Source organism: Morchella importuna (genome assembly GCF_003444635.1).
Source record: "Morchella importuna strain M04M26 chromosome Unknown Morimp01GS006, whole genome shotgun sequence".
NCBI classification, from domain to species: domain Eukaryota; kingdom Fungi; phylum Ascomycota; class Pezizomycetes; order Pezizales; family Morchellaceae; genus Morchella; species Morchella importuna.
In genome coordinates this window covers 1096185-1120945 of record NW_025763403.1, presented here as the reverse complement: position 1 = coordinate 1120945, position 24761 = coordinate 1096185, and the positions used below count along the sequence as shown (strand labels likewise).

General features: G+C 50.1%; 7 protein-coding genes across 7 annotated transcripts; 5 read left to right on the top strand and 2 right to left on the bottom strand.

Moving 5' to 3' along the window:
* Positions 1 to 608: 608 nt before the first annotated feature.
* LAJ45_03104 (uncharacterized protein) lies at positions 609 to 3788 on the top strand (the record flags this gene model as incomplete). The annotated part of the gene is made up of 3 exons (XM_046112693.1): positions 609 to 1485; positions 1539 to 2989; positions 3048 to 3788. 3 exons carry the CDS (start codon positions 609 to 611, stop codon positions 3786 to 3788), a joined length of 3069 nt encoding a protein of 1022 aa, XP_045974182.1.
* Positions 3789 to 5269: 1481 nt separating this feature from the next.
* LAJ45_03103 (uncharacterized protein) lies at positions 5270 to 7135 on the bottom strand (the record flags this gene model as incomplete). Its single annotated transcript, XM_046112692.1, has 6 exons — positions 5270 to 5984; positions 6049 to 6287; positions 6357 to 6445; positions 6508 to 6635; positions 6730 to 6924; positions 7029 to 7135. 6 exons carry the CDS (start codon positions 7133 to 7135, stop codon positions 5270 to 5272), a joined length of 1473 nt encoding a protein of 490 aa, XP_045974181.1.
* A 1543-nt stretch (positions 7136 to 8678) lies between these two features.
* LAJ45_03102 (uncharacterized protein) lies at positions 8679 to 11105 on the top strand (the record flags this gene model as incomplete). Its single annotated transcript, XM_046112691.1, has 8 exons — positions 8679 to 8734; positions 8866 to 8908; positions 8963 to 8964; positions 9336 to 9342; positions 9399 to 9571; positions 9632 to 9823; positions 9877 to 10834; positions 10899 to 11105. 8 exons carry the CDS (start codon positions 8679 to 8681, stop codon positions 11103 to 11105), a joined length of 1638 nt encoding a protein of 545 aa, XP_045974180.1.
* Positions 11106 to 11728: 623 nt separating this feature from the next.
* LAJ45_03101 (uncharacterized protein) lies at positions 11729 to 13524 on the top strand (the record flags this gene model as incomplete). Its single annotated transcript, XM_046112690.1, has 2 exons — positions 11729 to 12358; positions 12427 to 13524. 2 exons carry the CDS (start codon positions 11729 to 11731, stop codon positions 13522 to 13524), a joined length of 1728 nt encoding a protein of 575 aa, XP_045974179.1.
* Positions 13525 to 15090: 1566 nt separating this feature from the next.
* LAJ45_03100 (uncharacterized protein) lies at positions 15091 to 15453 on the top strand (the record flags this gene model as incomplete). Its single annotated transcript, XM_046112689.1, has 1 exon — positions 15091 to 15453. One exon carries the CDS (start codon positions 15091 to 15093, stop codon positions 15451 to 15453), a length of 363 nt encoding a protein of 120 aa, XP_045974178.1.
* Positions 15454 to 17410: 1957 nt separating this feature from the next.
* On the bottom strand, positions 17411 to 18895 carry LAJ45_03099 (uncharacterized protein; the record flags this gene model as incomplete). The annotated part of the gene is made up of 2 exons (XM_046112688.1): positions 17411 to 18582; positions 18706 to 18895. 2 exons carry the CDS (start codon positions 18893 to 18895, stop codon positions 17411 to 17413), a joined length of 1362 nt encoding a protein of 453 aa, XP_045974177.1.
* A 1268-nt stretch (positions 18896 to 20163) lies between these two features.
* On the top strand, positions 20164 to 22708 carry LAJ45_03098 (uncharacterized protein; the record flags this gene model as incomplete). Its single annotated transcript, XM_046112687.1, has 6 exons — positions 20164 to 20355; positions 20582 to 20762; positions 20911 to 21514; positions 21698 to 22149; positions 22243 to 22465; positions 22564 to 22708. The coding sequence occupies 6 exons, from the start codon at positions 20164 to 20166 to the stop codon at positions 22706 to 22708; spliced, it is 1797 nt and encodes a 598-aa protein (XP_045974176.1).
* Positions 22709 to 24761: the final 2053 nt, after the last annotated feature.

Genomic DNA, 24761 nt, shown 5'->3' with positions numbered 1-24761 from the left:
CCAGATTTTTAATATCTATCATGGTCATGAAGTTATTGGAGATTGAAACTGGCTGATTTTGTATGTAAAAAGCGCCAAGACTGAACAAAGTGGAACAGTATTATACCCATTTATACCCCCAGAAAAGCAAACCTGACTGATCCGTGGCCCTCTTATTGGCCCATGAGGCCCTATTATAGCCACAATTGTTCCACTTCCGTATGCCGCCATATCACCTTTAAGAGTGTGCGCACCATACCATGTAATGGCAGTTGAGACTATAGATAGCTGTGACGATTCGACAGACAGATATCGCTGAAAGTCTAACGAATTATGTCTTCATGTATTGCCAGAACTGCTGAGTCTTTCCAAAGCTAGATTGTGGTGATTTAGGCTTTGGTTAATCGATTTGATCATTGACTTTGATGTTATTAGATGATCAGATAAGATAGAGAGCTGATAGTCATATTTAGCCTGTCTTGGCACTTCCGCCTCTTCAAAGGAAAAAATAATTAGCCCTGGAAGCTTCAGACCCAAGCGACAAGAACTGCTCGAGGAACATTTCGACCCCTCAACGTGCAAGGGCAGCCCGAAACAGCTTGCCTTCTATACAATCCACTCCAAGGCTGATGCTAGCTGTAACCCGACGGGCGCTTCTGTCAGTGCTCCCCATCGCGCGACGAAGACCACTTCCGAACCTCCCCCCACGACACCTCCGAAGCACAACAAGATGCTTCCATGGCACCCCAAGAGCCCTCCAAACCGACCCGAATGATCCGCACAAGCCCAACGCTACTCCCACAGATTTCTTCACAAAGAAGACCGATATTCAGACCGATTCGCCCCCGAGAGAAAGCAAGGGGAGTGGAGCCTCGCCAACGGATGGAGAACCTGCAGAGTCTACGATAAAGCCAGAGACGGAAGACCTTCTCTCCAATGGTGGTGACGAGAACCCAGCAGACCGGCCTCAACGATCGCGGGGTCGGCCATCGGGTTCAAAGTCGAGGGGAGGACGGTTGATACCAAAGACGATCCCGGCAATGCCGAAACCTGAGGTACCGCTTTGGTTTCTCGAACATGGGGTAACACTGCGGGAGGACAGCATTGTGGATCCGGCGAATTGGAAGCTTGGGATCTCTCCAGCTAAGGAAATTACAGAGTCAGGGAAGGCCGAATCTGAAGAGGAACTAGAAACAAATGAGGTTAAACAGCTGCTTGAGGAGATAAGAGCAGAGAAAAAGTATCGTTATTGGGTAGACGATGTTGTATGGAAGGAAATCATAACCCATGTACAAGCCGGACTAATGCTACCCAAAGCAACTTACCTAGATAGCTTCGCTTCTATGAAGTCGAATTGTCTCCTTCACTTTCCAAAAGAAGGTGGGATCTACTTCTTGGACGCAGTGGTGGAGGCTGTAGCATCAGACGTTGGGGCGGATCTCGTACGGATTGACGCCCAGGATCTGGAGGAGATAGCTGGTGATTTCTTGGGTGACTCACGGCATTGTGAGTATTATCCACTGCTTTAATCCGCCTTCAAGAACTAATAATAACTCCAGTATCAAACTCTCCTGGATTTTCGTCTCACGCAATCCGCTCCATAGGGTATGACGCCCAACTCGCCTCTTCCCTCTCGAAGGAGGTTGAGGAAACCGAGGAAGACGTCGAGGAAACCGAGGAAGAGGAATACGAAGAGGAAGAAGAACATGAAGCAGAGCCTGTACCACCGAAAGGGTTTCCTTCACAGCTCATCAGCAATCTTCCTGAGCCTCTAAAGCAGCTTTTGATGTCTGGGCGATTGGCAGGAGCAACTGTAATTCCAATTTCTTCCCTTAGCGTGCCAGGTCTTGGTAAAACGCAGGAAACTCTTTCGGATCATTCGAACGAGAAAAAAATGCAAGCACTTTTAGAAGCCCTGATAACCGCGGCTCAAAAGAAGCGTGCAGCAAAATCTTCTCTCTCTATTACGGGTACATCAACTTCAGAAACGCCGAAAGACATTAAAGAAAATACGAAAGAAACCATAAAAACACAGCGCCAGTCAAGACCAAACAAAACAATAGTTCATATCCGCGACTATCGCGAACTAGAAAGAACTAATTCCGGAGATGCGGTAATTCGTATGCTTCATGATATAGTTCAACGACGGCGCCGAGATGGCGAAAATATCATAATTCTAGGCACAACGTCGATGGAGGAAACTTCAGAAAACCTCACAAAATCAGGTTTACGCTTGATACAGTCTCAACCCGAGGATTCCTATGAGAGGACGATTCTTGTCCCCCCTCACCTTTATAACGTTTTGAGCGATGTTTTCAGGGTTGACAAAGAAGCTCGGATACGAGAGGTCAATATCCGTCACCTACGAGATGTGATCCGAAGGAGAAGTGGAGATACAGGCCAGGATGTCTCCTTAACTCTCCCCAAGGACTGGCACTTGAAAAAAGACGAGGATGACACGGTAATTTCAGGAATCAAGGATACCATTTGGAACTTTGATCGGGTTCACCGTGTCGCGACAACTGTGCTCGGCCAACGGCTAGGCAAAGGAGGAGAGATTGGAATCCAAGAAATTAAACAAGCTGCCGAACTTCTCGACAATAGTGATGCAATAAAGTTTGCTTGGGCCTCTGATGAGCGTCTTCGACAAAAAACAATGAAGGAAATCGAAGAAATGGATGGTGAACTTGACCCGACATTCACTAAAGTTAGTGGGGAATGGAAAAGTACAAAAGTAAAATTGCCGAAAAATTGCACGCCACATGAAAAGAAGCTTCTCGGCGGTGTCATCAACCCTGAGAATATTCATACAGGATTCTCCTCAGTCCGAGCCCCAGAGGAAACTATCGAGGCTTTGAAAACATTAACCTCAATGTCACTCATAAGGCCAGAGGCGTTCAAGTATGGTGTTTTAGCAACAGACAGGATACCGGGGGTGTTATTATACGGCCCCCCCGGTACTGGTAAAACTTTGTTGGCGAAAGCCGTCGCCAAAGAGAGTGGAGCTACAGTATGCACCAATTCCCCCTCAATTAACTTATCACGGCTAGTTTCTAATCTTACCATAGGTTCTTGAAGTCAGTGGGTCAGAAATCTTTGACATGTATGTTGGTGAGGGTGAAAAGAACGTTAAAGCCATCTTTTCACTCGCCAAAAAACTCTCTCCTTGTGTTGTCTTCATAGATGAAGCCGACGCAGTCTTTGGCAGCCGCCACAGTCACTCAACTAGAACTGCCCACCGCGAGATCATCAACCAGTTTCTAAAAGAATGGGCTGATCTAACAACCACTGCTTTCATAATGGTTGCTACAAATCGACCCTTCGACCTTGATGATGCAGTTCTCCGTCGCCTTCCCCGCAGAATCCTTGTTGACCTTCCCACCCGCGATGATAGGCTTGAGATCCTCAAGATTCACCTTGAGGGTGAAGTTCTAGCGCCCACTGTATTACTAGAGTCCATTGCAGACCAGACAAACCTTTTCTCTGGATCTGATTTGAAGAATATCTGTGTTTCTGCCGCACTTGCCTGTGTCCGCGAGGAAAATGCTGATGCTGCAAAGGCAAAGTCCGCTGGCGAGGAATATCAATACCCCGAGAAGAGACTGTTAGAGGATCGCCACTTCGCCAAGGCACTTGAGGAGATCAGTGCCAGTATTAGCGACGACATGTCCTCTCTCACAGAGATCAGGAAGTTCGATGAGAAGTTCGGAGAGAAGAAGGGAAAGAAGAAGAGAAAGGCGAACTGGGGATTTGGAATGGGTGCTGATCAGCCACAGTCTGAGGGTACGGGTAGAGTAAGGGCAGATTGATGGGCCGGGACTTTTGTCTATTAGGGGACTAGACGATTAGGAAACAAAAAAAAAAAAAAAATGAGTTAAACGGCGTCATGTGTGTGTGCTTTGCTTATGTATTTGTACCATATGATGAGGTTGATATATATCTTGGACGTTTTCCTCTTTCTCCGCACTGTATTTAGAAATTTCTTGGTTGTTGGGATACATATGGCGATGATTCCGTGGCTCAAATAGGACTTAGAAGCATTGTAGACTATAATGAATAGGTTACGTTACCTTTGCTTCTACGGACTCGTGATAGATACTATTTAAACGGCTTTTGGTTGCAATTAGACAAATGATCGACAACACAAGGGGTCGATGGCTGCAGGAGAATGGTGCGTGGATCCGGATTCTACGTAGGGGTATATACATGTACTCACCGAATACTAGATACGACCTCTCACTGTCATTTCCACTAAGACTAGGACGCCAGTTCTCAGGAATACTTATTCTGTTTCATAATTCGGGCGTAGTGTCAGGCCAACTAAATATCTATCCCTACTAAGCTATAGCGAATTATATCATCTTACGCCATGTGATATTGTAGAGCAGGTCTACTGAAAACTCTGTTATTTTAGACCTTTACTGAACACTGTGTTATTTTAGGCCTTTCCCGATCATTATAAGTAACCAACCAATGAAGAGACGCTACTCGGTGCTGATGCATGTAACAAGTGTTCTAAATCATAAAATATCACTCGGTTAGCAATATCATCTCTTCTGCCTCTACTCTTGTCTCCGTGGAAATAGAGATGATTCCCCTAATTAAACTCCGACTAACTCAAGATATATGGAATTGTCATACGACCGGGAATATATGCACGCATTGCCTACTGGCCCTGGTCGGCCGGCTCCCCGGAGGTAACTTTCTTATGATCTAGTATTACCCTGGTAGTAATATTAAAAGCACATATAAAGGTCGAATTAAAAAAAATAAACGGCCCATTGCGTCAATAAAAAGTGAGAGAGTACTACAGAGATCGCCCATATCTAACACGTTTCCTGCACATAAATGATCTACTTTCCCTATAATCTCCAGAGGAGCACCTACAGTCTCCACGAATGATCTGCCATAATCATGTTTCGTTTGGTGGCCTGACGCACTTGTGAAAAGCCCGCTACTCACGGGCCCTCACTCGCCAGTCCATGAGAATTAACCGGAGCCACACCCACAATATGCGCGACTCTCGGAAAATTAACCAGACGTCATCACTTATGCGTAAATTAGAGTAAAATTCACCTTCCCGCCCCTTGCATTCGGCTGAATCAGATCACCCGAGTACCCCCGCAGACGAAGAAAACGACATGCATTGTTTGTTCTATATCAAATAATGGCTCTTTCTAGCTACATATACACATGACAAAGTGAACTGATCAACAATTCCCAGCCAAAACGAAGAAAATCCCGCTCTCTACGTTAATTTGTTTGTTCGACCCCGCACCACTTCTCACACTTATGCTTTCCACCTCAGCAGAGTGAACGAATGCTTAGGGAAAGTATACTTTGCCTTTGAGGTCCACTTGCTCTCCTTGATACCCACAGTTTGCTTCTCCTCAGTGTTGACATCAGTCAGGTTCTCGCCGGTAACATAGTAGACGTCCACCTCGGCACCCTCTGGAAGTCCCTTGATCTCGACATCAAACGCCTTCTCTGGGTGGATATTTGCGACTGCAAGACCGACCTTTCCTTCATACAACGAGGCGGACACGTCCAGCCAAGGGGTATCCATAGTGGTCTCAATCCAGTCAGGTTGAGTCCTACCGTCGTATGTTCCGCACCTAAGATGGGTGCCGAGCGTGTTTCCGCGCATGTAGTTTGTGAAGAGGAAGTAAGGGAAGTAGATTGTCTGTTTAATGAGGCCACGGGGCGTGGTCATGACAGGGGCAATCACGTTAATATTTTGAGCGATGTTTGTCATTCCGAGCCACTTGGACTGACGAATGAAAACGTTACACCAGACGGCCATGGCTAACATGTCCGATACGGTGTATAGCTCTTCCGCGCCCTTGTCTCCAGGCGCGCGGATGGGGTCCCAGATGTTCCATTCATCGAAGCAGATTGTCGGTCGGGTCTTGCACTTCGCTTGGATGCGTGCTTGGTCGATGTAGGCCGCGACTATCTCAATGGAGCGTTCGGCTGAGAGGGGAGCGCTGGCGTTGGGGAGATGTCTATTTACGAGATCGGTCAGTACTCCGGATTATTTATATTACGGGATTCATCTAGTGGGCTTACTCTTTGTCAGATGTGTAGATGTGGATGGAGTGCATGTCGGTCCACTTAATGCACTCCTGCAAGACATATCGATCCCAGTCTGAGTACCCGGTCTCACCGCAAAGAATAAGAGTGATTGAGGGATCAAGGAGCTTCAAGGCCTTTGCCCATTGGTACGCTTTCTTCGCGTAATCCTCCTTGGTCATTGCCGCTACCTGCCATTCTCCATAGACTTCGTTTCCGAGAGCCCAGTATTTAACCTAAACGGTGCTAGTTAGAATCTGGACGAGAATTGCGGTGAGAGTGACATAGCGGGAATTATGGCCTACATTGTATGGTTTCTCATGACCGTTCTTTCGGCGCATATTGGCCCAGTATGTGTTCTTATCACTGTTGCAGTACTCAACCCATCCCAAAGCTAATAAAGAAGCTCATTAGAACCATGTCCAAAACCTTTTTTTCTTCAGAAATCAAAATTACCTTCATCAAGGGTACCAGTGCCCATATTAAGCGCCAAATACGGCTCCGTCCCCACAACTTTACACCATTTCATGAACTCATCAGTACCGAATGTGTTCATCTCGACCCCGTCCCATGCAAGCTCAGGCCTTTATTAACAAAACAACCAAACTAGGTTAGCCAATCTCTATTTTAACCGAAAATTGACCCAGAGCTAGGATTAGGATCATAGTTTTATCATACCTCGCTGGTCTATTCTCCTTCGGTCCAACCCCCTCGTACCAATGGTAGGTCGCAACGAAGTTCCCTCCGGGATACCGAACAACGGGTGTCTTCAATTCTTGGAAAACCTCAATGACATCCTTCCGGAAGCCGTTCTCGTCTGAGAGGGAGTTGCCGGGATCATAGAGACCGCCGTAAATACATCTTCCCATGTGTCTAGTGGTTATGAACTCTCGTCAGAATGGGATGAACTGCATTGATGGTGACACAGATCTTTTGCAATTGCGTCACAGGCAAGCGAGAGTCAATGGATTACGCACTCTGTAAAGCCGGAGTAGATTTCTGGCTTGATCTCAGACAGGACACGGTCGGTGTCAATGCTGATTGAGGGGGTGGCATCCTCAGAGATTTTGGTGAAGGTCGTCATTGTGCCGGATCAACTGGCGAATAATATATGGATGGAACGTAATTTATTGGGGAGAAAAACTCAGAATAGCGGTGCAGAGGAGAGGGATGGCAGAGGGGAATACGAGAAGATGGGTTCTGAAAGGGCAGAGGAAACGACGAGTTTAAATGTCCCCTCAAAGAAAGAGGTCATGAGGACGGAATCGAAGATGAGGGGGTCTTTCGGATCGGGAAGACAAGTGGAGAAAACATTTGGATTTCTGCAGCTGGCTCACCAACACCGTGGAAATACCCAGGAAGCTACATGAAACTGAGTGTAGGAGGTACATACGACAATAAAAAAGGGTGGATAAACTGCCAAACTGCGAAGTCTAGCAGAGATGAGATAGCGGAAGCCAAATCGAGAGATCGTGAGTCCCGGGGACTTGGGAAAACGGTAGAAGAGAATGCCTATCGTTCAAACATTCAAAATTTTGGTGTATCTATGTACATATGTAGAATATGAGATGCAGCTGATGCCGATGGCCCCTGAAAACCTGGGATTCACCGCTGTTTGGAAGAATACCAATTGCGGGGATCTCATGGCACTAGCAAGCATTTGACGTTCTATTCAACCTTCAGAGTTTCGATCGTGAATTGTAAAGTCTGGGCAGACGTCGGAGAAATCCTAGTGCTAATAAATACACTACAGTAGTCTACTTAAAAGCGTTTAAATGGTTAAATTCAAGCTTTTAACCGTCCCCTGCTAGAAGGAAAGCGGGGTAGGGCTTATGCGCCATCCCCTGCTTCTGCTTCTCCCACGCGAGGGTGCCGGTGCCAGTTTAGGCACATGCCGACTGTTCAACGCGTTGTTAGACATTTCCAACGTCCCCTGGCCGCCGCCGCCCTGCCGAGCCTGCCGTGAATATCGGAGAGTTTTGTGGCCGCGAATGCTCCCGATGAAGGCACGGAAGACATAGAAGTCCCAGAGGATGATGGGTAAATCGGACTAGCCTCTCCTGAATACATACATGTATGATGTATCCAAGTACCGATATATGCACTAACGGAAAAACTTGAACCTGGGTCACTGGATTAGTAGTACTCATATCAAGATCACGAAACATTTCAGAATATCCAATAACCGGGATTCCCGCCATTCTAGTATGAATCAGCACCTCATCATCGAGCAATCATCATCAATCAATATATCAAAAACACGATAAAATTTTCTTCGGTTCATTGTCTAGCTCGCATTTGAGGGCTCGGGCTATTAACCTCCAGCCTTCTAATTGTTTTTCCGTTTAGCCTGAGTATATAAAACTACGCCCCAGCTGTACAGGCTCTCCCGTCCTCGCTTGTATTCCCAAAAGCAACTTCTCGTTCTCTAGCTTGCGGTCAGGTGAATTCAACCTCAGAACCTCGGACCACGAGGGAGGAATGGAACGCGGCTATGATAGAGGGAGGTGAGACTGGGTCTGAAATCTCATGGCCCACTACTCTATTATTGCAATTTAGCCGAGTTGGAACGTGCCGAATATCAAGCCTTGGTCTCACGTTCGCTGCCTTCACACCGATAGTCCGACATGCTTGCCTACCAACCCCCATATGGAACTTTTTGGCCAACCGCAATTTATCGCGAGTACGTATACCGAGTATGCCTGTCAATATATCCCACAGATTACCTACATACTCTACCTACATACAGCATTGAGTTCGACAGCACCTGCCCTTTTTCTGAGACGATACCCCACGATCTAAACTCCATGGCAGAGCATATTATCGCAGCTACCAGCTAGCCCTGAAAAAGCTCAAAGTCCCGGCTCCCCAATTCTTGCCCTACTCGTGATGTAGCTTACGTGGGTAATAGGTGTTCCCGAAATCAATTCTGGCTTCAATCCCTGAATCTTGTGCCCACCCCTAACGTGCGATGCTTGCTAGTATATCATCCCATCCCCACGTTAGAACTATCCTAGTGTGGTGGGGGACACCTGGGGTTCGACTAGGGTTCAGGCTGGGGAAATGGGGAAATCGGGGATCGTGGGCATAGAGGCAGGGGAGTGCGCCGCATGTTATTAATTTTGCCCCATGGGCAAGCGTGATATCAGATAATCCGGAGTTATGTATGGGGCAATGATGAACAGCGTAGGGGGGACTGGAAGCGAAGCATAAAGGTGTAGATTATTTAAATGGCACGAGGAGGCCTCCCCGCAATTGGGATTTCTGTCCGTTCACCCAGACAGCCGCTCAGTCAGTTACCGCAGTTCAGTCGTGCAGTTTGTGTGCTCTTTTGACTTTTGAGACAGGAGCTTCTTTTTTTTTCCTCCGAGATGACTATTCCACCAAAGTGGTACCAGTTCCTTGTCGGCCTGTTCGCGTCGATAGGGTCTTTCAATTACGGTTATGATTTGGGTATTATTGCTCAGGTTGTGGCTTCGGATTCCTTCGTTGCAAAATTCAGCCCTTCAGATAATGAGAAGTGTGTTCTCTCCACTTTATAGGCCTTGTTAATGGTATACTAACATACCGGTGTCTGCAGAGGTCTTGTAGTATCGCTGTTCACTGCGGGAGCTTTCTGCGGTTCGTTTTTCGCAGGTTACCTTGGTGACTGGGTTGGTCGTCGTGGAACTATTGCCATTGCTACTGCAACATTTATTCTCGGAGGTGGTCTCCAGGCTGGTGGTCAGAACATTGGATTCCTCCAAGCTGGACGTTTCGTTGCCGGTATTGGGTAAGTCATGCTCAAGATACCTCGCATCCAGAACTAAACTTACATAATCGCAGTGTCGGTGTTCTTTGCATGATTATCCCGCTGTACCAGGCCGAGTTGGCGCACCCTACAATTCGTGGTCGTATCACTGCTCTCCAGCAGTTTATGTTGGGTATCGGTGCCCTCTGCGCTTCCTGGATCGGTTTCGGCGCCTACAAGGGCTTTGCTCCTACTGACGACAACCAATGGCGTGTCCCTCTCGCAATCCAATGTGTCCCAGCAGCCATCCTCGGTCTTCTCATCTTCTTGTTTCCTGAATCACCACGTTGGCTCATCGACAACGGCCAGGTCAACCTTGGTCTTAAGACCCTTGCCAAGCTCCACGCCCATGGAAACGAGAATGACCCGTGGGTCCGCGCCGAGTTCGAGCAGATCCAGGAACAGATCACCCACGAACATGAGCACAGCGCAAAGACCTGGGGAGAGCTTTTCAAGAACAAGTCCAACTTCAGGAGAATTTTCTTGTGTGTGGCTCTGCAGTCGTCAATCCAGTTGACCGGTGTCAGTGCCATCCAGTACTATTCACCAGATATCTTCAAGCAGATTGGTGTCAGTACCGAAAGGACATTGCTCTACCAGGCTTGCAACTCTATCGTTGCTCTTGTGGGCCAGTTCTTGTGTATCTTGTTCATTGATCAATTTGGTCGTCGTTGGCCGTTGATCTTTGGGAACTTGGGCAATTGCGTTACTTTCATCGTTGGAGCCATTCTTCTGGCGTTGTTCCCGCCTGGCAAAGATAACCCGATGAGCGCTCAGATCGGATTTATTGCTACCACCTGGATTTACAACTTCTCGTTCAGTGCCACCTGCGGTCCGCTCTCTTGGATTATCCCCTCAGAAGTGTTCAACACGGCTACTAGATCTCGTGGTGTGTCGTTGGCGACCATGATGAGTTTCGCCATGAACACCATGATTGGACAGGTCACCCCTATCGCTATGACGAATATTGGTTGGAAATACTACATTCTCTTCGTATGTTGCCACCTCCCCTCAGTGTCAGGTTGAGGTTTTACGGCTACTAATAGGCGCAATATAGATTGTCTGCAATTTCACCAACGCCATCTTCTTCTGGGCTCTTCTTCCTGAGACCGCAAAGGTTCCTTTGGAGGCTATGGACAATCTGTGGGAGAATGCACCCTGGTTTGTACCTACAATGGAGTCCAAAGACTACCTTGGGGATCTCCGTGAGAGGGAGTTGGAGATTGATAACAAGCAAGCTATCAATATTGACCATAAGGAGTAGGGTTACTTGGTGGGACCGCATGTTTTTTCAGTGCGATTATTGTAGTATAATTTAGTTTATGAAACGAAATGACGCCGATTCTTTTTTCTATTCCGTTATTCTCTCTTCTATAGTTATGTAGTTATGAGGGTGACTCTAGGCTTACTTGGTATTGGGGCATATGAGGTACAAAAAATGTATATGGAAATGAAAAACCAGTTTGCTAATCACAATGGAGGTTGTGAACACGGGTGGACTGACTGAGGCACATATTCGAGTGACAACATGTGAAGCTATGCGAGTGACAGGGTCCTTGCCGAGAGGCTTGGCAAAGAGATCAACCTTCGTGTCTGCCCAAAACTAGCTTTTGATCCACAAAGGGGCTCAACGTATCCGTCCGTATTCACCAGAAACCACTCGGACTCGGACTCGGACTCAGGCACAGGCACCCAGGATATCTCACTTCCCACATCCCACCATCCCCTCAATTATCAGAGGCCTACCTTGGACCCATTTTCTATCCCCACGGATGTCCGCGTGAATAGCTTCCCTAGTGAACAACTGTCAATTAGCATTCCTCCTGACACCTTTTCAATATCGAATCCTACAGTCAACTCGTAAACCCAAACCCCAATTACATCTCCATGAAACCCCCACCAGGTCTCAAGCTGCGTCTCATCGCCGGCAGTCAAGCAATCTCTACCCGTCGTCTGCTTTTATTCCTCTCGGGGATCCTGCTCCTCTCCGTCTCCGCCCTCCTTTTCATTCCCGCGTCCCTCCTCACCACCGCGGAGCAGTCCGTAATCGGCCTTGACATCGCGCACCCACACATCCCCGACTCAATCAAGGACCTCAATCCCTTTAAGCCCACCTCGCACACGCCTCCCCCACCATCTACCAATTCTACCGGCTCAAGCGACTCCTGGTTCTCTAGCTGGAAATGGCTGAATCCGTTCTCGAGCAATATTGCCGTGGGCGACGAGGAGCGTAGTGTGCTGCCGCCAATGCCGAAGAGGTGTCCGGTGTATACGTTCTATGATTCGGATGCCAAAGGTGATGATGCGGAGGTGGAGGATCAGCTGCTGCTGGCGTGGAGGCGCGCGTTCTGGGCGCAGGGATTCCAACCGGTGGTACTGGGAATGGGAGAGGCCAAGGAGCACGGATTATATAGGGTTATCAGGGACACAGGGAACTTTCACCCAGACTTTGAGAGGGAGCTCATGAGGTGGTTGGCTTGGAGCCGTATGGGTACTGGTGTTCTGGTGGATTATAGGGTACGTTTGAGCGCCGGAGGTGTAGTATTGTAGTGGAGTGATGGTTAATGAGTGAGTGAATGAAACAGGTCATTCCTATGGCGCCATACGACGACCACACGTTCACAGCTCTGCGACGCTGCGACTTCACCTATGCGACGCGCTATGAGAACTACGGACACCGAGTTTTCGCCGGCGATAAGGCTTCAATCGATGCGGTGCTAAAGTACATCACCTCCACCAAAGGGGACAACGGCACCGTGACCATTGAGGGCGCCACTAAGATGGCAAACAATCTTTTCCACATCGATTCGTTGCCAAAATCCTTTGCAGATTACACCTCCGAGGCAATCAAGCTCAAGTACCCCAAACTGCAGTTCAGCGATCTCCCAAAGCTTATCAATGCGCACCTGCACGAGAACTGGATCGCCCGTTACTCATCTGGGATTTCCCTTCTTCTCCCCTTCCCGGAAACCCTCGGCGCACTCCACTATCCTGCTCAGGTTCTTGCAGCACGCCTCGCAGCTTGCCCAGTTGATAACCCGGATCCCGAGTCGTGCCCAAGCAATAAGCAGGACTGCAAACCCTGTAAGAATGGATTGAAGGTAACGCCCAGTAAGACCTTCACAAACAAGACAGGCATCTTCTCCCTCGGCACAATTCCTCATCCGTACACGTTTATCGCCCTCACCAACCCCGAGATTAACCTCTCCACGGACTCCGAGGATAAATCTATCCGCTTCGTACGCCGGCGCACACAGCGCGATGAATGGCTACGCGCTGTGACGACACCCGTGTCGGTTGGGTCGGGCCCGAGAGTCGTGACGATCAAGGCTGCGACGGCGAACCCAACGTCGACGACAATCTTGTCGACGAGTGACGCGGGATTCAAGGATATTGAGTGGACGCTAGGCTTTACTCTACCAACAGAGGAGGAGCTGAAGCTTGACCTGCCGAAGCCGGATGCGCAGCAGGTGAAGGTTCTGGATACGACGCATAAGGATGCGTTTAGCGCCAAAGACGGCGGGAAAAAGAAGCGGCTAAGGAGGGCAGTAGAGGCGTGGAATCTGGGTGGCACGGAGGTGTGGAAGTTTGGGAGGGCGTACGTTGACCGGATGGAGATGGAGCGGAGGAAGTGGAGTGAGGCGGAGAAGGCGTTTGGCAGGGGAGTGGCGAAGAATGAATAGTTTATGTAGCTGGATAGTCTCAATTAGAACGTGGGGAAGATGTAAGGGAAGGAGGGGAGTTTGTGCTCTTTTTATTTTTTATTTTTATTATCTTAAATATCCTGTTGCCGGTTTTTTTTTTTTTTTTTCGTGTTTATTGGTTTTAGTATTCTTTTTTTTTGGTCTTTTGATAGGGTGATGATGTATATTTATTTGCTTGCGGAAATGATTCTTGTTGAGGGTTACGAGGTACGGTACGTGGGTTTGCTGGTTGCTGGTTTGCTAGTTCAACAACACCCGTTGCCGCGAGTGAGAATCCATGACACCATTTCTCCTACCATCAGTTACCCATCCCAACCCGCAACCTCACCTCAAACCAACCTCGGCCAAAACTATCTTTCTGCAAGTTGCCTTCCGACAACCATCATATACTCTTGGGTCGGGGTATACCTAGGCCCCCTCTTCCCTCCAGCTTATAACCAGAGCCTTCGTTCAGTCTAAAATACGACTCGGGGTTTCTCTATGTCTTCTTAAGGACGTCCTGCCACATTCGCGCGAGGACTTGAGGCTCTGGTGGTTTTCTTTGCTCTCGCTTCCTGCAACCTTACCCTGGCTTCCCCTCTTGCTACTCCTTTGAGGCTTTGGGTAACCATCTTGGACTTCAATCCTAGTAACTGCTCGCTCAGCTTACAGCGGTCCAGAAACAGTTATGTTAACGAAGATACCAAATACCCAAGACACCCATTCAGCAGCGGCCCCAGTCTCGTAGACACTGGCAAGCAAGCCCAGGCGAGAAGGCATAATATAACGCCGATCGACATGGCATAATGCAACACCAAAGACACAGTGACAGTTAGTTCTATATCGAAGCCTCTAAGCCTAACGCTTGTCTCGAAGCCGCCGGGTATTGCGACTTTAGCGCGCTGTATGGGGTTTGAGCAGCTATCAAGGCTTTTGCAATTTGCCGCGCTGCTATATCTAGGGCTTCGATCTGGGGCAGGATTATTGCTCTTGGTTTTTGGCGGTTTGTGGGTATTTGGTGCGGCTTTCGTATTCTTCTCTTATCTACTCCCATCTACTGCCTGCCTCTTCTAAGGGATTGGCGAAAGGATTGTCCCTTAAACTAGAAGATATATGTGATGAGGCTTGGCATTGATAAGATCTAGTTGCTTGGTGGGTTTTGAGGTTTTGCGGTTTGGAGAGTAAAGGTATTTCTTTTTTTGCCTGGTGTTGAATTTGTGTTCTAGTTGATTTACGTCAAGTTAGTTTCCAAGCTCTCTCAGCTCCGTCTACAATCACTTCAGCTCTACAAGTCGTAATATCTATTCTGCGAAACGTAGCGCCTCCAAATATTACGGTCTACCGAATCCGGCAGTCTACCCCGGCCGATCCCGGACAGCCGAGGCAGAGCCGCCCCACATACAAATAGCTGTAGTCCCACTACCACCGACATCTTGAACTTGAACCTCACTTCGAAACCGCCACTTCACATAAAACGTTAACAATAACACAAAAACCTCAACTTCACCTACAACCAAACGATAACCCAATAACAAAAATCTCCACACACACACACACAGACACACCATGTCCTCCCGCCTCCTCCGCCTCCCCCTCCGCCTCCGTCCCCTCCACCGCACCCTCACCACCACTGTCCCCCGGCACTCATCAATCCCCCCCGCGCCCCCCTCACCGCCCCGCCTCTCCCCGGCCGAACAAGCCGAGTTCGAGCGCCTGCAGCGACTGTCCTCGGGCGCCTTCTCGACGTCGCAGCACTACGAGCCCGGCGTGGAGAAGGAGGGCGAACTGGTGCATCCGGACATCAGGCGTGGCGCGCCACCGGAGTTTGAGGGCGATGTCAATCCGAAGACGGGCGAGGTGGGCGGGCCGAAGAATGATCCGCTGAGGCATGGGGATTATAGTTTTAATGGGAGGGTGACGGACTTTTGAAGATGTTGATGGGAGGCGGGCGGGGGAAGGGGGGGATTGTAGGATAGGGATTGTAGGATAGGGAGTGTAGGATAGGGAGTGGGGAATGAAACGCGCTTTGGGGGTTATGAGCTATTTTACTTGTAAAAATTGTATCTTTTTTGATGAGTTCTTTCACACTGGTTATGGGTTGGGTGGCGTTCTGCCTCTCTGGCTTTCTTTAGAGTGTGGGATATCAGGATGGGTGGACGCCTTCCCGTAAGCTATAGCGGGCGTTCTATCGCCGGATAGATCGGGTTTTGGTGTTCTAACGAATAGAAAAGGGTGTCTATGTGTTTCTTATAGATCCCCCCAAGGGGGGGGGGGGGTTATTTGGTTCATGAACTCTATCCATTTTCTATCCGTTGCAATAGGGAAAACACCTTGCTAGCGCGAGAAATAGTCCCAAAAAAACGGCTTCGCGATACCCAATTAGTATTAGGCACCCGTTGGATTTTTAGGAATCTATATTAATTACAGTATTAGAACTGGGGGTAAATCTGACACCGCATCAGTACGGTATTGTGAGAATGTGCCGCTTCATCTCCGTATTTCAACGAAGTATACGGTAGTGGTACAGCAGTGGTACGGCATTGCCAATGACTGCGGTAGTCGTTTTATCCATGTTTCTGTCACTGTACCGTATGCTTATGGGAACCTGGTTTATTCGAAAATTATCCTCTATTACAATAGAACACTCCCAATAGCTTACGGGAAGGCGTCCGGTAGGCTACAGTTTGATAACTCGAGTTGCTGCTCTCGGTGGTTGGGAGATCTCAACGAGTGATACCTCATGATCCATCCCTACAATCTAAGAAGAAGAATGTCATCCTCCTTTATGTAATTGGGGCAAAAAGGGAGAAGAAGAAAAATATTTTATCCCGCCAGCAAAAAGAGTTCGCAGCTACCTAAGCTGTTACATCTCTTTCTACGTCCGAATCGAGGGTGGGTTGAACGACCACAGAGCGTGAGCTCTATACCGGTCGGCCATTCAACCCCATGGCAACAATGGTTTCGTTAGTGCTTTTGGCTGTGACCGGGCAAGTCGGCTCTCGTTTTTAAGCTAGCTTCAAGTTGGTAATACTTGTACGCCCCCCACTAAACCCACAACACCAGTCGGCTGTTATCTGCAATTGCCCAACCAGTATAATATATCTGCTCCACCGAGTGCCAGACATCCCAACCGATTTCCCCGTAGACCACCCGTGTATCTCAATTGCTGCCATCCCGCCACCGAACCTAACCCTACCCAGGCCTTTCGGCATGGCACATCGAGTGATATTTCATGCATGACACAAATAGCTAGCACTCACCCATCAATATATCCTCCTCATTAGCTGGAAACGGTCTGTGGGACAGATCATCGGTTTAAGTGTTTATAGGACATGTTTCAGCGATTAGGTGACTTATAAGCTAAGCTCGCTGCAACTGAGAAATCATTCCATCCTCCTATCCGGATAGGAGCAAAACTCTAAAGACGGGGTCCACCCAATAGACCAAGCAGAACACTACAACTTCAAGAGCCTGAAAATGTCAAGGCTGATATGAAAACAAGCAAACTCTAGGTAAGCAGTCCATTCTAGACGATAGACCTGGTATCAAAGAAACCGCCAACACCAATGTTGACAGGGTGGGTGGGGTGTACAGTTGTGATTTGATAAGATTGTTACTTGTTGAGTGGGGTAATGGCTTGTTGGTTGGATGTGGATATGGATGGGTACGCATACACTCTACTTATAACTTACTCGCGTCTCTTTTCTTGAGAGCTGTTAAGTTGAACACTATGATTTACAACTCTACTTCTTTACCATAGCCTCGAATTTTTATCGATAGTTTTGATGTGGCATTCCGTTACCGGAAAAATAGCAAACACACAACTCAGTGAAAACAATTGCCATATACATATCCTATTTATTTCCTTCCCTCTATATACCCCCTTCTATACCTCCAACCCCGGTAGCCCCTCCCCCTTCTTCGTCCTCCCCAATCCCTCTTTCGCATAAAAGTCCATCTTATACCCCTCCCCGCCCACACCCCACTGCTCCTCCCTCAGTCCCAGCGCAATTGTTGCCTCATACGGACTCAGCAATGGCCGCTCAAACGCATACCCCCAATCAATGCTCAACCTCGGACAGGCCACCTGTACCCACGCCTCCACATCCTTCATCATCCCCAGCTTCCCCGGAAAGATCTCGGACAGCAACACAACCACATATGGGATCCCCAGCACCCGTAACCGCTCCTCCAACCTTTCCACTGTATGTGCGTTTCCCTGCCGCCCCAGCGTCCCGAGGATCAGCCCATATTTCCGCGCCTTCTGCGCCGTGGCGATTGCAGCCCGTCGCAAACTGTACAGCTCGTCGTGGTTGTAGTTCTCGACGGTGAAGCGGCGGGAGTACGGGTCGTACCGGTGGCTGGATAGCGTCGGGTTCTGGATCATGGCGGACTCAAGGTGGAAGCGCCCGTCGCCGACGTAGATGAGTGCGTCGACCTCCTTGGTGTTTATTTGGGGGCTGGTGCAGCCCAGGATCTCGCCTTTTGATAGTGGCATGATCTGGGGGACTGTTAGTGTGTATCCCGCTGCCTCTAGCGGTTGTCGCGCGGCGTGGATGGCGGCGTTGAATTGAATCGTCCCTACGAGGGCCAGATGCTTCGGCGCGGCAAAGTTGCGCTCTATCGTGTCCACGAGATGCGTGACATCGATGCCGATAGTGACAAAGATGTACAGCGTCTTGATCTCAGTCACGTCCACGGGGATCAGGCACGAGTGTGCGTAGTGGACGAGGAGGTCGCAGCCGAGGGCGCGGGCGGTGTAGTCGTCGATGCAGCATGCGCCGTATGTGACGTCGCCCATGATGAGGGTTTCCACGCCAGGGCAGAAGGTCTCGATGATGTCGGCGAGGGTGCAGGCGAAGAGGAGGAGGCCCTCGGGCATCTGCAGGGCTACCCGCGTCGCCGAGGTCTTGCGGATGTGGTGGATGGTCTTGTGGATTTCGAAGTTGTAGTTGGCCGGTAGGAGCGTGATGGCGGCGTTTAGGGCCTCATCGTGGAGGATTTCGGGGGGGATCTGGTTTATTGCGCGGCCGCCGGTGCGGCGGGGTTTGGAGGAGACTGTGGGGGGAGGGGTTAGTGGGGTGTGGTTTGGGGTACGGACCGGATGGAAGTGGGGTTTGGGGGAGTACGGCCGAGAGGGGCCCGGTGGGGGAGGGAGGAAGAGGGGAAGGGGGGACGTACGTTGGAGGGCATCTCCTTCTTCAATGCCTGTGCTTGTGCTGGTGGCCTTCTGGGTTTGTAGCTCGGTGGCGGTTCGTTTGCCGACGAAGCGCTTTCGGGGCTGCTTCGGCGCGGGGGCGGCGACGGCGGTATCGGGGATATCTGCTGTGGAAGTGGGAGCGGTATCGGCTGGGGCGTCCGGAGAAGTCATTATGGAGGTTGATATCCCTGTGGGGAAAGATATTCAGGGGAGAGGGTGGTTTGGTGGTGGTGGTGGTGTATAAAGTCCGATGTCCGACCTTTGGCTTTGAGACTGTCAGAAAATTCCCGGGAATAAGCTAAGCTCGTACTCGTGCGATTGATAGCCGGCAGAATCGAGATGCGTCTGCCAGGAATATTAGTGATTCGGTTCTGGGGGGCGCCGGCGGAAATATCGTCTGTGTGGGCCGTTAAATCCACCGTGAGAATGAGAATGAGTATTTAAACAGGGAGATTTTGAAACGAGTTCTTGGGTTGGCGCGGGGTTCCCTGGATGTCAGTGCATGGTGGGATGTGGGATGTCAAGGTATGTATGTAACCCTAACCCACTCGGTCAGCCAGCAATCGATAAGACTCCGCTTCGAATAAAAGGATAACGCCAACCCCAGAGAAGAGAGAAAGAGAGAGAGAGGTGCTGGGGAATGACTGAATCGACACTTCATCAGGTCTCAGTCTCGGTCGCTTTGATGGTGGCATGAGATGAGATGTTCAGAGGGAAAGGAAGCCTTCTTTCTTGGTTTCTGCAGTGTATTCTACAAGTCGAGTCTGCATGGTGTTCCAGAATGTCGTTCTACATATGCACACAGGATTAATTAAAGCGATATCATCCCAAGATGATCTATTATTACCCACAGCACCCTGATGATGATGGATGATATGCACCTTGCATCGCGCAACCTCAGCTTCCCGGGCCAGGCAAGAAAGGGTCCCGATCTAGCAGTGGAGATCATCCGGGTTGGCGGTTCCTTCCTTCCTTCCTTCCTTCCTTCCCTTCCCTCCGCTTCCCCCATCAGGCCTTAAATCTCCCCCACATTTTGCTGCAAGCCAAGGCTCCAGGGTAGCAGGAGAAGAATGAAGTCATTGCTATCACTCACTCACTCACTCACTCACTCACTGCCTCACTCTCTCGTCCCTGGAAAAGCACTGCTGCACAGGGTTTGTAACAATCCCCCCACTCCCGCGGCCCCTCGCGATTACAAACTCGCCTGTCCCTCCTCGGTCGGGCGGGCTGGCTGTCGTGACAGCTGAAAAAAAAAAAAAAAAGAGTGAGAAAGAGAAAGAAACCCCCCCACCAAGTTCCCCCGTAGTTAGACCTCGCTTCTCTTCGGCTTCCATTCTCCATCGATCCTGTTTTTTTCTTCTATTATTACTCCTTCTCACTTCTTACTAGTCGACTCAGTGAGCGAGCGAGCGAGTTACGTCCAGAGATAGAAGAGTGCGATGCTGGACCCGAGTAAACCTTCAAAAGCCCGACTGCTGCACCCTCCTCCTCCTCGTCGTCCTCCTCCGCTCTGGCACTCATCGCTGCTTGTTTCGCGTGTGAGGCTGTCGAGATCGAGGTCCCCCCCCGTACTCGGTGGCAGCAGCAGCCGCAACAGCAGCCGTAGCAGTATTAGTACTTGTAGCAGTGCCGTGAGTGCACCTTCCCCCCCCAGATCCAGATCCTCCCCCGCGGTGTCTTTATCTTCTTCGCCTTCCCCGTCGTCCTGCCTCGTACTTCTTCCTAGATCCTGTATCCTATATCGATATCCCTCCCCATACATATAGATAGATACATATAATCCTTTACCCTGCTGCAATCATGTGTTTGGGTCTCCCCCACAGGCCGCGGCTCCGCTTCTGGACTAACGCCCCAAAGAGCACGGCAACGGACCCTGTAACGTCAACGCCGACGACAACCGCGACAGCTGCAACGACACCAAAGGCAAAGAAGACGAACCTCCGTCCTCGGCCGACAGCGACGTCTGTATTCACACCTCCAACAGACACAAATACAGGCACAAATACAAGCACAGGCACAAGCAGAGGCACAGGCAAAGGTAAGCACTCCATCCCATTCTCTCGCCTTCCAGAGCACTCTACAACAATATATCTACCTGTCAGACCCTACTATAGCTACTCCAGAACAGACAAAGCCCCTGCATGACCAAATAAACAACCGCTAACAAAGACCCACCACTCCAGCAGACACCCCCAACCAAGCTCCAAACCCCGACGCCGGCAACCAGCACCCCCCCACCGCAACCCCCACCCGTAAAATGAACAGCGTCGTTCTCAGCCGGCCGCTGGGCGTATATTACGCCCGCGGCTACTCGAGCCTCTCGAGCTTCTCCTCCTTCTTCCGCTTCAAGCCGCGCATCCCCAGCAACAGCAGCACCACCGGCAGCACCACCGGCAGCACCACCGGCAGCACCACCGGCAGCACCAGCAGCATTGGCAGCACCATCACCGCCAACAACAGTAGTACCAACAGCCACCTCGCCAAGCAGCAACTACACGGCCAGCCCGCGGTCGGGTTCCGTGCGAACACTCATTGCCGCTTCAAGAGCGTGTCTCCCGGCGTAAGCTCGGCCTCGACGTCCACAACGGCTGTTGGCGCCGACGAGAAGGAGGGCGACGAGATGGCAGTGAGGAAGGTGCCGGCGAGGGGCTCGGTCAAGATTGTGGAGGTGGGCGCGAGGGATGGGTTGCAGAATGAGCAGGGGATCGTGTCGACGGAGACGAAGATTGAGCTCATTGAGAGGCTGAGTGGTGCCGGGTTGAGGCATATTGAGGCGGGGTCGTTTGTGAGGTATGTTCTTTTTATTTTTATTCTATGGGTTCGCGGGGAGAGAGTGGAGAGAGGGAGAGGTGTTGTTGTGTGGAAAGAGTGTTTGGGCGGATATGCCGAAGTACTCTTTCCGCACCACAACACACATCCACAGCCCATACTGGTATCCTTCTTCACAAGAACTCACTCGCTAACCACCCCCAGCCCAAAATGGGTCCCCCAAATGGCCGACACCCCCCAAATCCACACCCACCTGAACCGCCACCCGCCCACCGCGCCCGTCCCCGTAACCTACAGCTACCTCACGCCCAACATGACAGGGCTCACCTCGTACCTCTCCACCCCGGCCCCCATCCCCACCACCACCAACCAACAACAACACACCTCCGAGATTGCAATCTTCGCCTCCGCCTCCGAGGGCTTCTCAAAGCAGAACATCAACTGCACAATCGCCGAGTCGCTCGGGCGCTTCCGCCCCGTCGTCGAGCGCGCGCGCGAACAGGGCATCCCCGTCCGCGGATACGTCAGCATGATCATCGAGTGCCCCTACGACGGGCCGACGCCGCCGGCAAAGGTGGCGGATGTGGTCGAGGCCCTGCTAAAGATGGGGTGCTATGAGGTGTCGTTGGGGGATACGAATGGTGTTGGCACTCCCGGTAGGTTTTTTTCCTCCCTGTGCGAACAAAACAAAAAACAAAAAAACAATGGGGAAAATGGGGGGCTAATGAGGAGTGGGTGGTGAAATATAGGAACGATCGGGACGCTGGTGAACTATCTGATCAAGGACCGCAAGCTGCCGGCCGAGAAGCTGGCGGCGCATTTCCACGATACGTATGGGCAGGCGATTGTGAACTGCCTGGTTGCGCTCGAGGCGGGGATCAGGACGTTTGATAGCAGTGTTGCGGGGCTGGGCGGGTGTCCGTATTCGAAGGGCGCCACGGGGAATGTGGCGACGGAGGATTTGGTGTATTTGTATGTTTTTCCCTTCTTCTTCTTCTCCTTCTCCTCCCCTCCTTTCTGAGTTTGTGTGTGTAGTGGATGAGAGCTGATGAAGGTGTGTGTGGATGTAGTCTCGAGGGCACAGGCGTGAGCACGAATGTGGATCTGCAGAAGATTGTCGAGATTGGCGATTGGATCTCGGGCGTGCTGGGGCGGAGGAACGATAGCAAGGTCGGCACGGCGCTGATGGCGAGGCGGGGGGCGGCGAAACTCTAGTTTGCTGGTGCGTGTGAGTGAGTGAGTGTGTGTGTGTGTGTGTGTGCGTTTTTTTGCATTGGGGGGCGTCGTCTTTACACCTTTTTTTTATGTTTTTTTTATTTTATTTTGCTTTTTACTTTTTTGCTTTTTACCCTTTTTTTGAGCTCTGTTTTTGAGCTTTGTCTTGGGCTACATACATGTGGTTTGCTTCTTGCTTCTTGCGAGCAAGGGATGGGATTTCCGCCCGCGGGGGGGGGGGGGGGGTGGGGTGTTATGGGGCATATGTAACTTGTGGTGGCTTTTTTTTTTTTTTTTTTTTAGATAGGATACCACTCTCATTTTTCTATTTTTTTCTTTTTAATTTGTGTATGTATGTATGTGTATGTAGCTAGTTACATGTAGGTATGGAACTGTGGTTTGGTTTGGACACTCCCTATGTAGCTAGAAGTGCTGTGTGTGTATGTGTGGGTTGAGATGTGGGTCATGGTGTGTCACTCGGATATGAATAGACGTTTAGAGCATTCTTTATCTTCTACGTGTCAGTGTTGTGGGGTTATTTATCGCGGGCTTCTCACATGTACTGTAAAAGAGAAGATTTTTTCGGTGTAAGGGAGCTTCTTTCTCGAGGTCCCTGCTCGTTACTTAGCTCCTTGGCTATCGGGCGAGTGATATTCCGTGACTGCACTCTAGCGCTAGTCCCCAGGATTCACCCCCGGATACGCGGCGGGACGACGCACAAATCCTCCCCCCATTCTATACCCTATGAACCATTCATTCATCAGCAGTAGGAATTTGCATGCGGAAGGGCAGCAAAAAAAAAGAAGAAAAAGAAGAAATACTGAGTGACAAAAGACTTACGCGATTAGTATCATCCCTCAAGAGCGTCGCTACCATGTTGGGCATTCTTAATCAATGCTTCCACCCCGGATCGAACCAGTGGTGTCATGCAACGTAGCAGAGGCTGTTACCCCTCGGCCACGCCACGGTGCTGTCAATGTGGCCCGGGTCGTATATAAACGGCTCAGCAGGTACACAGAGCCCCCCCCCCCCCCTAGGACAGGCCGTTCAGATGCTTCACCCACAAGCATCTATCTGGCCAACACGTGCCGGTCGGTCATTACACAGTTGGACCTCCCCATACAAAGGGAAACCATGCAAGTTCTTCACCTTTTGCCCTTCATTTTCCCCACGCGTCTCCCGGGGGGGGGGGGGGGGCACTTTACGGACAGACCTTTTAACGTCAGCGAAAAGTATCATCTCGAACGGGTGTATTGGACAACGCAATGTCCACCCACGGGCGTTGCGTTTTCACGTACTACAGAAGATCCGTCAACTGGGCCTATTTATCCCGCCTGTAGAAGACGACCCGGAGCTTCCCTCCCATAACACCCTCCAACCTCTGGATCGCCATGCCCATAATGAAGTAGTTGCTTGCCAACTCTGTTCTCTCATAAGGTACGACCGACTTTGTAGACGTACATGGCATCAGTCATTTTCTGCCTCCCTAGACTGAAGCACGAGCATACACTACACACGAGATACTACCGACTCTCAGCAATGTAATCCCCCCCCCCCCCCCATGTAGACTAGAAAGAACGCCCTAAATGACCACACCGGCTCGAGTCCTTGCCTGCATCCAGAACCCAAGACTGATCTAGATCGATTACGGAGCGCAAATCGTGTCGTGGGGGGAGAGATTGAAGTTGAATTTCTGGTGTTCTTGGTGGTGCAACAACAATGCACACGAAAAAATTAGCGCGAGTGATAACCTATGATGCGATTCATCACACCACCGGCCACACCACGCAACATCTACTATACTATAAAAGAATACATTTGCCTGGAAGAGTTTCGCTAAATTGGCCTAATCCTACATCCGGCCCTGGAGACCGATTAGCCAAATAGTGAGCGATAAGCTAAGATAGTTCAATCTGCAATTAATTAATCGATATCACACATACCCCACTAAGGCCCTCCTCATGACTCTCCAAAGAAACCAAAAACGGACAATAAATACACAAAAAGTGATGCTGCTACCATGCGTCCCTCACGGTTTACAGGTTCAAATTCG